The sequence below is a fragment of the Opisthocomus hoazin genome, chromosome 1 (assembly GCF_030867145.1).
Source record: "Opisthocomus hoazin isolate bOpiHoa1 chromosome 1, bOpiHoa1.hap1, whole genome shotgun sequence".
Taxonomy (NCBI): Eukaryota; Metazoa; Chordata; class Aves; order Opisthocomiformes; family Opisthocomidae; genus Opisthocomus; species Opisthocomus hoazin.
The window spans coordinates 79,713,242-79,730,624 of NC_134414.1; the positions used below are offsets into that span (position 1 = coordinate 79,713,242).

Here is a 17,383-nt window from a genome sequence, read left to right on the forward strand (position 1 = left end):
CGAACAGATGACAGCGTGTAAGCGGAATTAGCAGTTGAAGAAACACGAGGAAGATGATTAACAGGTAATGACTGAAGTCCCACAATGGAGTCTGTAATGCTTAGAGGAGTCCAGTTAATATTTTTAGGCGTTGATTCCCTTCATTGTCGTTTTGGGTTGGTTGAGAGGTGGTTTTGAATGGGATGAGAGTAGAAGGGGAGGAGAGTTGAAGAAGACCAAATTCAGTTGCTTCAGATATTGCCACATTCACTCAGGTATGTGTATGTTTCCAAAATTTGGCATGATCACAGGCACATTAATTTCTTTCGCTCCTTTGGACTGTCTTAGACACCAGTACTTCCACGCTCCCATTCATACTGTACTGTTTTAGGTGTTACAGCTGCTATTTTTTTTAAATCCCTTTGAGGAATCCTTTTCACCAGCTGTTGAACTTTTTCAGAGACTTCACAGTTTTGGTACCTTGTAAAACACAAAAAAAGCCAGCCTCCTACTGTGTAATTACATAGGTAATAACTGCATAATGTGTAGTGGTGTGTGCATATATACGCACACACGTGTGTGAACTACTTCACAAGTGCGAAATTGATGTCATGAACACCAGACTAGTTTTAAATTGGGGAATGGAATGGTGCCTTAGGTGATAAAATAGGCCTAAAATTTATCCATTTGCTCTGCGTGGCCTAGAGGTTGTAGGGATGACGTGGCAGAGTGCGGGACCGTGTTGGTTCAGCCGATGAGGAAGCACGCAGCGGGTAACGGGAGGAGGAGGAGTAGCTGTGTTACAGGTTTCCTGCGAGGGGAAACCAAGATGGCCGCACCGATTTCATTTCCAAGCTTAGCACAAATGAAGCAGCAGCTCGTGCGGGCTGTGCTAACACCAGCACAAACCCTGGGAAAGGAAGGGCAGCGAGGGAGGAACTGTTGCTGGTAAGGTGACGTGACAGAACAGCCCCGTCCTATCTGAAAACGGAGTCATGCCTTCCCCATGGAGCTGTCGACGTGCTCTGGCCATGTCAGTTATCTGGGCCTGGGGTCACAAGGCAGCTTCGTAAAAGCCTGATTAGATAATTTCAGAGAAGCTGGAGAGCCCTCTGTGCCCGAAGCTTGGTATGGCTGTGTTAACACAGTCTTCACTGTAAGCTGAGGAGAAGGACATGTCCCACAGCACGCACCAACCACACTGCGTGCGAGACTGAGGCGTTTCTGGCTGTGAAGCGTGCAGCAGGAGCGGGGGACCTGAATTAAATGATTACTGGCCCAGGCTCTCGGCCCAGCTCTGTGAAATGTCTCTTCCCCTCACTGGACACAGTTTGTAAGCGTTTCTTCTCCGTGACAGCGAAACCAGCAGGTGACTGCGGCGGCCGCGCCTCAGAGAAGAGGCGGGAAGGGACGAGGCTGACGCTGCGCGAGGCGGGGCCTTTCCCGCCGGGTCAGGGCGGGCCGCCAGGGGGCGCCACGGCGAGGCAGCTGCCGGCCCCTACCGGCGGCGTCCAGGCCCGCGCGCCCCACGGGTAAGGGAGCGGGAGGGGCTACTTGAGGCGGCACATGACCCGAGGTGGGCGGGGCGCCCGGCCCCGCCGCTGCCTCTCTCTGGGCCGGGCCTCGCCCCGCCCCTTCCGGCGGGCGCTGCCGGAATCGGCGGGGAGGGGGCGGTTGGGCCGGGGACGCCGCGCGCAGCCGCTTCGCGCCGTCGTTCCTCGCTGCGCCCCGCTGCCGGTTCCCCTGCCCCCCACCCTCCCATGGCGGTGGAGCGCGCGGGCACCGGCCCCTCCCACCGCCCGCTCCGGCCTCCCCCCTCTCCTCATCTTTGTCCGCGCGCAGCGGCGGGCGCGGGGCCCGTCCCGGCGGGGGTGTGAGGGGCGCGGGCCGCAGGTGAGTGGAAAGGGGCGGCGGGGCCCGGCCGGCCGCGGGCGGGCTGAGGGGCTGCGGCGGGCCCCTCGGAGGGCGCGGGTGTTGCGGGGCGGGACGGGACGCGGCCGGCATGCCCGCCCGGCCGGTGCCGCCTGGGGAGCGCCGGTGCCGGGGTGCCTCCCGCCCCCGAGCCGCGCAGGGCCCGCGGCGCTCGGCGCGGCGGGTGAGGAGCGAGCAGGCCGGGGCGGGGCGGGCCGTGCCGCCTGCCGGGCGGGGGGGCGGCGGTGGCGCGGCCGTGGCGGCTCCCGGCGTTGGAGCCGGCGGGGAGCTTCGCCCTGCCGGTTCCTCCGCGGTGGGAAGCTTGCTGCGGTTGGAGGCCGAGACTGGGGGAAATGCATGGGGGTGTTTGTGGGGGTTCTGTAGCTGCGGTCGGTGTGCGCGGTCTGCCCGAGCTCCGGAGCTGTGGCGTTTGCTGGTGGGGTGCGCTGGTTGCTGATCAGGGAGCTAAACCGGTTTGCCTTCGGTTTGGTTCGGGGCTGAGGGTTGCGCGGCTCCGTTCCTCCAGCTCAGCTTCGGCAGAACTTCAGAGCCCTGGCAGTGCTGTAGTTCGAGGTGGGAAAAAGTAATTTTAGCTTTGCGTCGCAGTTCAGGATGATGCTTTGTGTTTATTCCCATCCTGTGAAGATAGGGGCTGGGTCTCTTTAGTCCCTGATTTTTCTTCCGATCTTTTTCTACCAGTCGACTTTGTCCGTTTTCCAGCAATATCTTTAACGTTATTTTTAATTAAAACTTAATAAACCTAGGTCATCATAGCTCTTTCTGAATGATTTTGGTATGCCTCATTGTATACACTTAGGGCTTTTTCCTCTGTGGAAGATGTCCCTGCTCATGGCAGGGGGGTTGGAACTACATGATGTTTAAGGTCCCTTCCAACCCAAACCATTCTATGATTCTAAGTTTGTTGGCAGGAAATTACTGCATAAGTTTTCATCAGTATCACGTATTCAGTATGCTGTTACACCAGTTCTGCTTTTGTTGAAGTTACTAACTCTCAGAATAAAATCCTGGCAAATAGAAGGCAGGTTATAACAGATTTTCAGTCATGTCGAAGGAATAACAGTGGCTGCTGTCTAGATTCAACTTAAACTTACTGAGTTACCTCAAGTTTGAAACTGCCATCTTCAATACTGAAGGTAGAACTTCCTTGAAGCTGTGCTGGTGACTCATCCTGCTGGGAGGGGAGCTAGTGTACTAGGTGGAGCAAAGATGAAGCAAGTCATCTACTCTTATCTTGAGTCTATTTTGATAGTCTTCTAGGAAACACAGTCAGTACAGTATCAGCTATAAAGCACTGTCTGTAGTTTGCGTTCAGTTAATGAATAGCACTCTGTTTTAGTGGAGAAACTTTTCAGTTTTGTGTGAAAATTATTTAATTGAAGGTCATTCTTCTTATAGAAGAGAATAACCACAAAAGCAAACACAAAGAAAAAGATGTACAGAAATTTTCAGTGTGGCATTTTTCTTGTTTTGTCCCGGTTTCTTAAAATGGAATGGTTATTGCTGTATCAAAATCTGCTATAAAGGATGAGTGTCCACAGAGTTTAACTAAAACTTTCAAAACGGGCAACTTTAGAACTGAAAGTGAGATTAACTTGAAATGGTGGACATAATTCTTTTAGCTAAATTCTTAAAATTCCAATTAATATTCTTTTTAAGTTACGTTTTAGAAATCCAACATTGAAATATTTAAGAAATGAATGCCTCTGTATTTTTGGAATAAAATTGGTATGTATAATGAGCCTTTGAAAGGCTTGTCACTGAACATTGGCATTTTTGTTGTTAGGGAGTGTTTCTGTTTCCTGTGGTTCTATGCCTGTGGAAAAAAAGGAGGGAACACATAATCGTCAATGTGATGCGTAATAGTCAATGTGTATTCGTTAAAAGCAACTTGTTGATTCAACCGCTTTTTCTTCCATGAAACGCTTTATGGCTAGGAGGGCATTAAATAGGTGCTCTATTTCAGTGTTGGAAACATAAAACTTCTCATGGAACTCTTGTAAATAAGCAGAATTGAAAATAAAATACCACAGAACAGATCAGAAGATGCCGAATGGCTGTACCTGGAGTAACCGTTACTAACGTCTTGTGAAAACTGCCCTTTGTTTAAAGATCCTTCCGTGTGAGTCATGTCTGAATCTTGTGCTGTTTAATATTAGTGATCTGGCTGAAAGGACAAAGAAATAAATAATGGGATTGAACAGGAAAGGGTTGCCACTGTGTAAACTCGGATGAATGTTTTCAGAAACGTTTCTGAAAAAAGAGATGCTTTCTGTAGGAGTAAGTGAAAGTTATTACACCCAGGCGGGAATAATTTGCTATAGAAATACACTTTAGAGAACAGTAGTTCTGTAGACAAGAGTTTAGATGTTGTAGAGAAGTTGAAGAGTCAACAGTAGATGACTACCCAGGAAGGGCTAAGAAAACCTCCCATTTTGGATTGTATGAAAAGAAGTATAGTCTTCCACTGTATTGTGGAAGTAATAGTAATGGGGATAAAACAGCATACGCAGCTTCGGGAATTGCACTTTGTTAAGGAAAAAAAGAAAGTGGACTACTGGGAAAGGACCCAAGGGGTGGCACAGCAGGAGGAGCCAAGCACCGAACTTGCAGAGTAATGTTAACGTATGGGTGAAAAGATAAAGGGAGTTCTGTCTTTTCCAAGTCCAGAGTGGACAAACGTTATGGGCTTTGGCAGTCAAAGTGAAGATGTAGATGCAGATCATTAGACAGTGAGAGTTCTTAACAGCATCAAAGCATGGCTTCAGTGTTTGGGAAGTTTGCTTCGTAACTGTTTCCTGGGACAAGCTTGACTGAATTATCTGTGATGAGGAGTAGCAGTGAATGATGCTGTACATGGCAAAGCGTTGAAGTAAGTGGCCTGTTAAGGTCGTTTTCGGCTTAGTAACGTCATCCTGTTCACAGTTAAGATCTTCAGTTTTAGATCTTCTTAAATTGTGAATTCTAGTATTTAAATATTTGAGCATATACTTAGATTACTTGTAGGAGAAAGACTGTCTACTGAACTACTGAGGGCTGGTGGTCAAGTAGGCAAAGATGGAACAATCCAACATGTTTACTGTTACCAACTGTAGTTACTGCTTCCATACAACGTACAGCTTATGGAAGTGATACTAATTTTCTTTGGCTGGTAACTCCCTCATGCTTACTTATGCTTATCTGCTTTTAAATGTAAAATATTATCTCATGACACCACTTTCAGTGTTTCTCAATATTGAGGGAGCTTACTTGTTTCAATAAATATATAACATCTTTTGAGCGCTGTGTGCACACTGGTTTTGGGAGCAAGGAGGCAAAGAAGTGTTTCCTTGTGGTTTAGACTAGAGAGCCCGTATCTTGTCAGCGTTTGTGATACTTCTTGGTTACATCTTAAAAATAAGCAAACTAACTTTGTGGCTAATCTGGACTTGCTTATGTCCTGCAGTTTTTTTCAGAAAGCTTTTTCTCTGTTTCTCCCTGCCTGCTAACCCTCAAGCTCAGTATACATTCCCTGCGTCGTCTGTCGTTGCACTGTTGCACACTGAGAGTTGTGACTCATGGTACTGGAAGATCCGCAGGCGATTCATAAATGGGTGGTTCTTTGAGGCTTGTAAACATTGTAGTTTCTGTGGATAGGAAAGTCCCATCCCTTCACTACATCTCTGAAATCAGAGCAGCAAACTAGTATTCCTCCATGAAACTGCTAGTCATGGATGGATGAAATATTTCTGTGTCAAAATTAGCTGTCAGCTTGATTAAAGCACCTTTGCAGAACTACACCAAATGCAACTAAAACCACTGCCAGCTTTAACTCCTACGTTATCTGGCCTCTGTCCTGTTTATAACTTAGGAGTGACCCTGGCTGCTGGAGTGGGACAGCTTTGACATGTCCCAAAGCTGAAATATGAGAGGAGTATTTATTCCAGAAACTGCTCATTTCATGACATTTTGTTTTCTTACTTCCAAGATAATAGTTTTTCTTGATCGTATTTATGAGGACACATTAGTTCCTCTTCTTTTACTAAGTCTTAGGGTTAGAATTAAACTATCGATTTTCTGAGGTGTAAACCTTCCTGCGCAGCTATATGTGTCGGCTCTACCATGCACACTACATCTGTGCTGCATGCAAAGTGAACCAAACCTCTTCAGAGAGAAGCTGGGTTCACCATGTCTGTGCGACAGACAAGGTCAGCAAGTGTAGACATCTGTATAAACCTCAGATGGAAGTATGGCAGTCCAGCCCAAGCAGAAATTGGACTGGCCATGTCTATGAGGACAAATAAAATAAAACCACCACCACGGACTTTCAGAGGGCAGACTTTGGCCTGTTCAGGACGCTGGTTGAGAGGGTCCCCTGGGAGGGAGTGCTGAAGGGCAAAGGGGTCCAGGCAGCTGGACATTCTTCAAGGAGGAAGTCTTCAAGGCACAGGAGCAGGCTGTCCCCATGTGCCGCAAGACGAACCAGCGGGGAAGACGACCGGCCTGGCTGAACAGGGAGCTCTTTCTGGGACTCAGGAAAAAAAGGAGGGTCTACTGCCTATGGAAGAAAGGGCAGGTGACTCAAGGGGAGTACAGAGGTCTCGTTAGGTCATGCAGAGAGGAAAAGTCCAGCTAGAGCTCAGGCTGGCCACTGTTGTAAGGGACAACAAAAAATGTTTTCATCGAGAACAAAGAGGGCCAAGGAGAGTCTCCATCCCTTATTGGATGCGAGGGGGAATATTGCCACCAAGAATGAGGAAAAGGCTGAGGTAGTTAATGCCTTCTTTGCCTCAGTCTTTAGTACTCAGACTAGTTATTCCCAGGATATTCAGCCCCCAGTGCTGGAAGATAGGGAAGGAGAGCAGAATAAACCTCCTATAATCCAGGAGGAAGCAGTTAATGACCTGCTATGCCACCTGGACACTCACAAGCCCATGGGGCTGGATGGGATCCACCCAAGAATGCTGAGGGAACTGGCAGAGGAGCTGGCCAAGCCACTCTCCATCATCTATCAGCAGTCCTGACTAACAGGGGAGGTCCTGGATGACTGGAGGATCGCCAGTGTGACGTCCGTCTACCAGAAGGGCCAGAGGGAGGATCCAGGGAACTACAGGCATGGCAGCCTGACCTCGGTGCCGGGGAGGGTTATGGAGTGGTTCATCATGAGCGCTCTCACCAGGCATGTGAAGGACAACCAGGGAATCACCCCCAGCCAGCATGGGTTTATGAAAGGCAGGTCCTGCTTGACCAATCTGATCTCCTTCTATGACCAGGTGACCCGCCTAGTGGTCGAGGGAAAGGCTATGGATGTCATCTACCTGGACTTTAGTAAGGCCTTTGACACTGTTCCCCACAGCATCCTCCTGGAGAAACTGGCTGCCCATGGTCTGGATGGGTGTACTCTTTGCTGAATGAAGAACTGGCTGAATGGCCGAGCCCAGAGAGTGGTGGTGAATGGAGTTAAATCCAGCTGGAGGCCGGTCATGAGTGGTGTCCCCCAGGGCTCAGTTTTGGGACCGGTCTTGTTTAACATCTTTATCAATGATCTGGATGAGGGGATTGAGTGCTCCCTCAGTAAGTTTGCAGATGACACCAAGCTGGGTGAGAGTGTCGATCTGCTTGAGGGTAGGAAGGCTCTGCAGAGGGATCTGGACAGGCTGGATCGATGGGCCGAGGCCAGCTGTGTGAGGTTCAACAAGGCCAAGTGCCGGGTCCTGTACCTGGGTCACAACAACCCCATGCAATGCTACAGGCTTGGGGAGGAGTGGCTGGAAGGCTGCCCAGTGGAAAAGGACCTTGGGGTGTTGGTCGACAGCCGGCTGAACATGAGCCAGCAGTGTGCCCAGGTGGCCAAGAAGGCCAATGGCATCCTGGCTTGTGTCAGGAACAGTGTGGCCAGCAGGAGCAGGGAGGTGATCGTGCCCCTGTACTCAGCACTGGTGAGGCTGCACCTTGAGTACTGAGTTCAGTTTTGGGCCCCTGACTACGAGAAGGACATTGAGGTGCTGGAGTGTGTCCAGAGAAGGGCAACGAGGCTGGTGAGGGTCTGGAGAACAAGTCTTACGAGGAGCGGCTGAGGGAGCTGGGGCTGTTCAGTCTGCAGTAGAGGAGGCTGAGGGGGGACCTTATTCCTCCCTACACCTACCTGAAAGGAGGTTGTAGTGAGGCAGGTGTTGGTCTCTTCTCCCAAGTAACTAGTGATAGGATGAGAGGCAATGGCCTCAAGTTGCGCCAGGGGAGGCAGAGATTGGATATTAGGAAAAATTTCTTTACTGAAAGAGTGGTCAGACATTGGAACAGGCTGCCCAGGGAGGTGGTGGAGTCACCATCCCTGGAGGTGTTCAAAAAGTGTGTAGATGTGGCACTTTGGGCTATGGTTTAGTAGGTAAGGTGGTGTATTGGGCGGATGGTTGGACTTGATGATCTTAGAGGTCTTTTCCGACCTACGATTCTATGATTAAATAAACTTAAAAAGCAGAGTTAGTAGTGATTTATGTGAGGAAGTTGTTAAGATTTGAGTTGTTTACAAACATTACAGAGTGGTTGACAGGGAATCAAAACCTCCTTAATGTATTTGAGACATGGGGGGAGAGTGAAACTACTAGTTTTGAAGCATGACATCCTTAGGGCATTTTTGAGTCTAAATTCAGAAAATTACATGTTAGCTTGCAAGTTTTCCTAATTCTTTCCGCAACCAAACTCTTCCAGCCTGTGCTTCTCCCTTGTCTCTGAAGTGCGGTGGGTGGAAGATGTCAGGGTGGGACTAACTGATGCTCTTTACCTCCGCCAGAAATGTTTTCATGTATATGAAGCTATGCAAGCCAGGGAGAGTTAGAAAAAAGTGGGTTTGCCAGTGTGGTGAGTTCTGTTTTAGTAAAAAGCTACATTAGTAAAAATACTCCCCTTAGGAGTATAACTAGAGTAGCAACTGTTGGAAACACTGGTAGAGTAGAAAAGCTCAGCAAAAGAAGCCACCCCTCCCCCAGGTGGTGCTGTACCAGCATCACTTCTTATACCAGCTGGAGCTAGAACACTCTTAGCTTGATTACCTGAACAGTGTGACTTACAACTGTTAGCGAAGATGGTAGAGAGAACAGTCACAAAAGTGTCTTGATGTCTTTTACGTACATTAAAAAATGCCTTTTTTCTGCAGAGCACTGAAAGTCTTGCTTTGAATTCAAAACTAGGGAAATATTTGACGCAGTTAGTGAGGTGGCTTGTTCAGGTCTGTCCCCCACACTAATGATTCATCTTTTTAGGTTTTGTTTGATGGGTGATTTTGTATTGTGCGAGAATCTACTTACGTTTATTTTTAAACGATGGAAAATGAAGGCAGACTTTTGCAGTTAATTTACTTAATTCTTCCTACAAAATAAGGTATTAATAATTGTTAAACAAGAATTAAGAGGCTTTGAGAATATTGAACTGTGGATTTTGCAGAATTTTGAATAGTGCCATGTTGAGCGCTTATTAAATGGGACTCTCTTCCTATACTTTTTCACAGCCTGACTGGGTGTAAGTTAGGAGGATCTGTGTTCAGCTTTAAAGTTAACCTACCTGTAGCGATGTGCTAGGTCTTTCCTAGGAGTGTAGCCAATTAATCAGTCAGAAGCAAGAAAGTACAGGGAAAGGTAGTATTGGAAGAAAACAGGTTTTGAAGCAGGTGCAGGAATGGGAACTGTGCACTGGCATGGAGACCGCAATCTGAGTTTGTCTAGTCCTGGACTCCCGGTGGGCGCGTCCGCCTCTGCCTGGGTGTGAAAGAGAGTGCTTGAGATTGCAGTGCCTTGACACCAGCATTGTGCTCCAGCGTGGGGAAGATGCTGCTGTATCTCAACATTAAAGCTGTGGAATTCAGATTCCAGTAAGCACTGAAATGAAACCAATTTATTCCATCCTCTTCTTTCCCCCCTGTTACTTTTAAATCAAAGGCTTGTTAATGCAATTTACATCATAAGCCATGCTTCTGCCTATCTCGAAAACAATTGCATAGGGAGCCCAAGGCTAGTCTTGGCACATCTGTGGCTGGTGTTCCCAGCAAATAATATTTTTATTTGTCTGTAAGTGGTGTTTTTTTCCTTTGGAACAGTTGTCTGTACTGTCATAATTATCAGTTGTCTTGAAATCAAAGCCTAAAAATACTTTTAATTTTCCTTCCTAATATAGAGAGGTTAATCACCTTGAATGTACTTCGAGCTTTTATTTTTTCACAAAAATATTTGTAGAGCTATTTTGAGTTCAAAATCTTGTGTTTTGGATAGAATCTACAATATCCTCATTGCAGCATTTGACAGGAGGTCTACTGAAATAAATTTTCTTGTTAAGATAGAGATTAAGCATGTAAAATCTTGATTTCTGGTGTAAAATTTAGTATCTTCTACTAAGCTGTTGTTGAAGTTCTTACCTAACTAAATTTGGAGTCTCAGCAGGCTAGGCAAAAGCCTTTCAACTGTAAACTAATTGTTACTGTAGCTAAGATGAAAAGACACTTCATACAGGTTTGAGAAACTCTGTAAAATAAATCAACAATCAGATGCCTTATTTCTTTTCTGGATTTCACTGTTTGTTAGAGAATAAATGCATATGCGTACCTCTCAAATGCTTTTGTGTTAGGGAAATTACTGTATGATTAAACACCGATTTTGATCTTCTCTTTCATTTTTCTAGTGAGTTTATGTGGAAGAAATGCTGTGGCTGTTCTCAGACTCTCTTACAAACTGATTTCAATGTAAGTAATTGTTTGATCAGTATTGTCAGTTACGTGGTGTGCCGGACCTACATCTGTGTACTTAATGAAAAGAAAAATACATCACACATCTATAAGTTTTCCTTACGTTTTTCAAAGAACTTTTATTTGTTTGGGTTTCAGTTTTTATATGCCAGGTCAGAAGCCCTTCCTTCTGTTCTGTTATTTTTTTCTGTGACGTGTTAGTCACTCATCCATGGTTCAAGATTACACATGCTTCAAAGATTGCCTTTTTTTTTTTTTTTTTGAACACTCATAGCAGAGACCGTTCACAGGAGAACCAGTCACATGAGCTGCTGAGGATTTTCCTGTACAATATGTATTCTGCCAATTTAATTCCAGTGTGTTTATTTTTGCTCAGGTTTCAGTGTTGAGTCATCTTGTGTTGAGTAACAGAAGTTCTGCTGTTCGCTGATCAATGTGACAGTCTTCAGTAGTTTACGAGATGAGCCAGCCTCGTGGGAAATATGACTTCTGTATCGGTCTGGTGTTGGCTATGAGTTCCAGCATATTCATCGGAGGAAGTTTCATCCTGAAGAAGAAAGGCCTTCTCCGGTTAGCTAGGAAAGGCTCCATGAGAGCAGGTAAATACGTGTTTAAGAAGCTTGCTGACATTGAAGTTTTGCTGTTTAACAAACTTACGATCTTGTTTTGACTTTTTTGTTTGTTACAGGTGTATGAAACCTAAAACATACAGCAGGTGTGTTCTTTCTCTGGTGTCAGATACACCTGACTCTGTGTGTGATACATACTATTTAATTTGCATGTAACGCCCTCTAGGGACACTTGTTGAAGGATTCCTTCGCATGTCAGGTCTAAATTGTTCTTGCAAATTGAACTTTGTAAGCAGCACTCTTAACTACATCTGTGCTCCTGAATGAGTACATTTAGGAGAATGTTAACTGTTTGAGCATCAGAAGATTGTTTTAGAAAACTAAAACTCACATGTGATAATTGTACATAATGAGTAGTGTCCCTCCCTTCATACTGGAAGCAATACTATTTTATATCTTTATCAATGATCTAGACAGCGGGACTGCATGCACCCCCAGCGAGTTTGTGGATGACACCAAGCTGAGTGGTGCTCTCGATCCGCTGGAGGGATGGGATGCCATCCAGAGGGACCTGGACAGGCTTGAGCAGTGGGCCCATGCAAAGCTCATGTCATGAAGTTCAGCAAGGCCAAGTGCAAGGTCCTGCACCTGGGTCAGGGCAATCCCCGGTATCAGTACAGGCTGGGGGATGAGGGGATTGAGAGCAGCCCTGCCAAGAAGGACTTGGGGGTTCTGGTGGATGAAAAGCTGGACATGAGCCAACAGTGTGCACTCACAGCCCAGAAGGCCAACCATATCCTGGGCTACATTAAGAGCAGCGTGGCCAGCAGGGCGAGGGAGGGGATTCTGCCCCTCTGCACCTCTCTGGTGAGACCCCACCTGGAGTCCTGCGTCCAGCTCTGGAGCCCTCAGCACAGGAAAGACATGGAGCTGTTGGAGCGGGTCCAGAGTAGGGCCACAAAAATGATCCAAGGGCTGGAGCACCTCTCCTGTGAGCAAAGGCTGAGAGAGTGGGGGCTGTTCAGCCTGGAGAAGAGAAGTCTGCAGGGAGACCTGATTGCAGCCTTCCAGCACCTGAAGGGGGCCTATAGGAAAGATGGGGACAAACTTTTTATCGGGGCCTGTGGTAACAGGGCAAGGGGCGATGGTTTTAAACTGAAGGAGGATGGATTTAGATAGGGTGGTTGCAGCATCCTCGGATGGTTCAGAAGGTTGAATCTGAATATTTTTAAGTCAGTACCTGTCATCTCTGCTTCTAAAAGATCGTTGATCTTGAGATACATAATTTATGCTTCCTGGTTTGCAATGGGAAAGTGTGACTACATTTCAAACGTTTGAACATGTAATCAACGACATAAACCATGCACTATTTCCACAAAGTAGTACTCTTGTAGAGACACAAAACTTGGCTTTTCGTGTCATTACAATGAGTTGAAAGAATTTTCAGGGTAATGCAGATGTGGCCATCAATGCCATTTCTAACACAAAAAAAACCCTGTTTTTCAAAGTAGGCTGTAGGAGGCGCATGCACATCAGAAACTGAAGATGATTTGAATTCAGCCTCTCTAACTATAAAGTCTAAATATCAAAAGGCTGCCCATGTTTTTAAGGGCATGGGCTGCAAAAATTATGTTATGGTGATGTCAGTGACAGGGCTTACTGTTTGTCACTGTATGTTTTTAATGGAGCAGCAAACATTCTTTTGATTTTAGGTCAAGGTGGTCATGCATACCTTAAGGAGTGGCTGTGGTGGGCTGGACTTCTTTCAAGTAAGTATCAAAAATATAATCTGCATTATATAATTTAAGTAAAGAATTATGCCACAGATAGCAGCACCAGTTACAAAAAAGGAGTCAGATGGGGGTTCTACAATGTATGGTAGTGCTGTCTGGTGATTTGATGGGTGCAGCTCTAATAAATTAATGAAAGAACTGGTGTGAGAGAATTATATTAAATTCAACTGACCTCTTTGGGCAGTGGAACTAGGCAGACACTGGTCTTCCTGTATCTCTTCACTAGCATACGCATTCTGGTTTTTGTCTTAGCAGAGGAGCGCTTAGATATACAGGATTCTTTAGAGGGAAGCGTATTTTGGGATGATGTCTGTTTTCTGAACTTTGTTTTTTTCCATTGCTGAAACTCTCAACTTACTTTCTGGCTGTGTTCAGGTAACTATGGCTTAATATATGCATTGCCCTGTAGCCTGCTATTGCAGATTGCTCCATGCAGGAGTTTGTGAGTCAAGTTGGCAGGCTGGGGAGCTACAACACAGACACCAAAATAAAACCTTCTGATTTGACTGAATTAATTTCAATACCTGTTGTAGTCCCCCAGCCTGTTTTTAAAATGTAGTAGCGGGGGAGGGGTGCGAGTGTTCTGCTAGTGCTGTTAGCTGAACGCTATAATTAGAATTTTCTGTTGTTCCCTTACTGCATGTTTGTGTCTGCAAGAACACTTGCACTGATTCACAGGTTTGTTGTGTAAGACAAGACAGCCTAACTCCTATTTTTTAATTGTTATTACTCTGCAGTGGGAGCTGGCGAAGTAGCTAACTTTGCTGCCTATGCTTTTGCACCAGCTACGTTAGTGACTCCTTTAGGAGCTCTCAGTGTTCTTGTAAGGTAAGAAACACTAACAGAAAGCAGTGTGATTTCAGAGAGAGAAGTAAAATATTTATTTAGAAATATATTGCGGAAATATGCTGTAATAAGTGTGGCTTGTTCTTAACAGTAAATAAAGAGTGCTTATAAACATCAGGAGTAACTAAATTTCTCTGAAAGCAAAGTGACTGCTATTAAAGAGTTCTAGCAATGCATCTGCACCTTGATCTGTGAAAAGCTATCATCTTCTGCGTTTCAAAAGATGTTGTATACAACAGAGTAGTATTTTCATTCCTAAGTAGAGTTAAAATTTTTGTTTTTAAAAATTATTTTTACAAGTGCTTAGATACAGATTTTTTTGGGGGGGAGGCAGCATAAAAAAGGGGTTCTGGGGAGAGATGCCCAATATTAACAGGTAGTTCTGTCCATAGCAAGCATCTTGAGGTAGAAAATCAAGTATGTAGCTATTTTTAAGTTGTGCATTGTGTATGCAAGTGACCTGTACAGTCAAAGCAACCTGTAAGTGAAGTTGTTGAGCAAATGAATATTACCAATTCCATGTTTGCTGGTGCATTTTTTTCTTCATAGTGCCATTCTGTCATCCTTCTTTTTAAATGAAAAACTTAATCTGCATGGAAAAATGGGCTGTTTGCTAAGTATACTGGGATCAACTGTGATGGTAATTCATGCTCCACAAGAGGAGGAGGTAGAAACTTTGAATGAAATGTCTCACAAACTAGGTGATCCAGGTAAGAAAAATGCTGGCTTCATATGTACGCAGTCCATCATTTCTTTATTATAGTTTTGTTACTGCTGCTTTCAAGTTCCAGGAAGATAGTCCGTGTTTGCTTTGTGTTGTCAAAGTGAAGTAGAGATTTGAATTCTGTGACATAATTCCGTAGGGAGCTTGGCATGATGCCAGTGAACTTGTCTGGCCTTGAACAGAGTGTCTTGCTGTGACCCAGTGAGATGATAGTTTAAACAAGTGCAGCAGCGCTGTTGAATAAACACAACTTCTGTAAATTTTGATTGAAGTGTGTCAGTTTCTAATCCCAACTTTGAGCTACCCTTAAAATGAAAAAGTAGGTGCTGTGCTGTGTCTGCTGAGAAGTGTAACCCTGGAGACTAGCTCTTATGCTTATGTGGAGGACGAGGCACTCACAAATACACATCTGCAAAATGCTATATATGCAAAGGCAAATCTCACTTTAAACACAAGGAAATGGCCAGCACGGAGATTAAAAACCTGATCTTAAGGAATGGCCTGATGATTGGAAATCTGCTGATGAATGTCTCAGCCTGCCAAAACATACTTCCCTAAACAGCATTTAGACACAAGCCGGTATCCAGTGGCATCTGTACCTCAGTGAGCCTGTGTGTAAGGCAGTAGAGCAATCTAATCCTGTAGTCACCTTGCTGATAGACAGGCAAAGTCATACAAGGTGCCTCAGTTCCGGTCTTTGTTTTAGCTAGCTCACTCTCAAATCATTTTAACTTTGATATTGAAAGAGTAAGGAGAAACATCCTCAACTCCTTGGTTTAAGCTGAGCTGACTGCATTGTTTATGAGTGTTTTCTCGGTACCTCTAGGATGCTTTTGGTAGTGTAGATAAATAACAACTTTCTTTTTGTCCCCCCCCCCCCAGGTTTTGTGGTCTTTGCAACTCTTGTTGTCATTGTGTCTTTAATTCTAATATTTGTGGTGGGACCTCGCCATGGACAGACGAACATTCTCGTGTACGTAACAATTTGCTCTGTCATTGGAGCGTTATCAGTCTCCTGTGTAAAAGGTTTGGGCATCGCTATAAAGGAACTTTTTGCAGGAAAACCAGTGCTGAAGCATCCCTTGTCTTGGATTCTGCTGCTAAGCCTTATTGTCTGTGTGAGCACGCAGATCAACTACTTAAACAGGGCTCTGGATATATTCAACACTTCGATAGTGACTCCGATATATTACGTAGGCTTTACAACATCTGTTTTAACTTGTTCTGCCATCCTTTTCAAGGAATGGCAACACATGGCGGCTGATGACATCATTGGCACCTTCAGTGGCTTCCTGACTATTATTGTGGGGATCTTTTTATTGCATGCCTTCAAAGATGTTAATTTCACCATAGCAAATCTGCCCCTCTCTTTGCGGAAAGACGATAGAGCAGCAAACGGCACCTTGCCGAGCACGTACGACTGCTTTGATCACGATGAAGAAAGTTCTCCCTGTCTGGGTGAAATACAATCCACCGAGAGTCTCTCGGCCAGGAGAAATGGAAGTCTGTCAGCCTTCTGAAAATACCTACGTGTTACTTAAGAACAATTCTGTAACTCTGGAATTTTTTTTCTGCTGTGGAAGTCTGAGCTTGTCTGGAAAATCATGTACTTTTTAACAATATGTGTAGACAATCGTTAATTTTTAAGTTAAGTTGGATTAGTTTGGGTAAAGAACACTGAAGGGGTTTTTATTTGCCTTATTTTTACTGCAAAAGATACTAAAATGACCTCAGACCACAGTTGGGTGTGTTGCTTAAGTTATATGTAAATACTTTCATTTCATTCTTCTGTTTTAAGATGTGTTGCACTAATGATGATTTTATCAAAAATAAATTGCTTTATTTCTGCAGTGGTGGTGAAAAGATTGCAGCAAACCTGAATTTTTTTGTACTCGTGCCCTGACTGAACACTGAGTGACTGTCAGCACCCTGACACAGGAGCTGCAGGAGGTGCTCTTGTCCCAGTCTGTAAGAGGGAAGGGAAAGCTGCCTCTAAGCAAGGCTGATGCTTTGAAAATATTGCTCAGCTAAAGCAGCGTGACATCAGAAAAACCCCAACCTGACAAAATCAGAGAAATGGGCTGGCAGCAGCAACAAGGCAGGGGCTTCTGCTCTGCGTGGAGAGGGGGGCAGTGGCGCCTGCTGTGCCGGTTTAGGTGGGGGGCAGGATTTGAGTGGCTAATAGTAGCTGAAAAAGCCAACAGGTTCTGGCTGCCTGCTGTGCCCCCCTGGCCCTGGCTCTGTAGAGCTGCTCTGTGTTCTTGATGTTACAGCCTGAACATGCAGAATTGCAGTTTTGTTTCCAGTAACACTGTTACTGGCTGGGATGCTAAGTGTTTTAAAAAGTGCCAAAATTTGGGACATAATGTCATTGTGTAAAAAAGGGGCGAGGCAGGTAGGTGGTAATTTAAGTTCACAAAGGCAGAAAATAAAATCCAGTGCTACAGTTTTTATAAGAACATTCCTACCGTAGATGTGAAGGTTAGGAATTAATTGGGAGAGAGGCAACTACTGCTGGAAGTTGTCAGTTTGGGTGCGTGCTGTTTAAAGAGTACAATTTAAGATTATTACTAGGACTCAAAAGCAGTTCCCACTTGTGACACTAACTCTGTTGCCTGCCTTTGGTACTTGTCATACCTGCAGGAAGGGGCCAGGGTGTCAAGCAAGAAAAAGGTTCTTTAAATTCTGTTTGAAGAGTGGGATTTGAACTTCTACCTAATTGTAAGGAGACATCACTGCAGCAGTACTGAGTGTCAAAGGCGTCCCTGTAATGCTTACGGAACAAAGAGCTCAGTAAACTGGGCGCAGCAGGGACAAAGTCAAGCAGCTGAAG

At 45.3% G+C, this 17,383-nt stretch overlaps 1 protein-coding gene across 1 annotated transcript; it reads left to right on the plus strand.

Moving 5' to 3' along the window:
- The first annotated feature begins 1,613 nt into the window (after positions 1-1,613).
- On the plus strand, positions 1,614-16,400 carry NIPA2 (NIPA magnesium transporter 2). The gene is made up of 7 exons (XM_075427386.1): positions 1,614-1,872; positions 10,555-10,615; positions 10,995-11,217; positions 12,900-12,956; positions 13,718-13,808; positions 14,376-14,536; positions 15,433-16,400. The coding sequence occupies exons 3-7, from the start codon at positions 11,079-11,081 to the stop codon at positions 16,068-16,070; spliced, it is 1,086 nt and encodes a 361-aa protein (XP_075283501.1). The 5' UTR covers positions 1,614-1,872; positions 10,555-10,615; positions 10,995-11,078; the 3' UTR covers positions 16,071-16,400.
- The last annotated feature ends 983 nt before the right edge of the window (positions 16,401-17,383 follow it).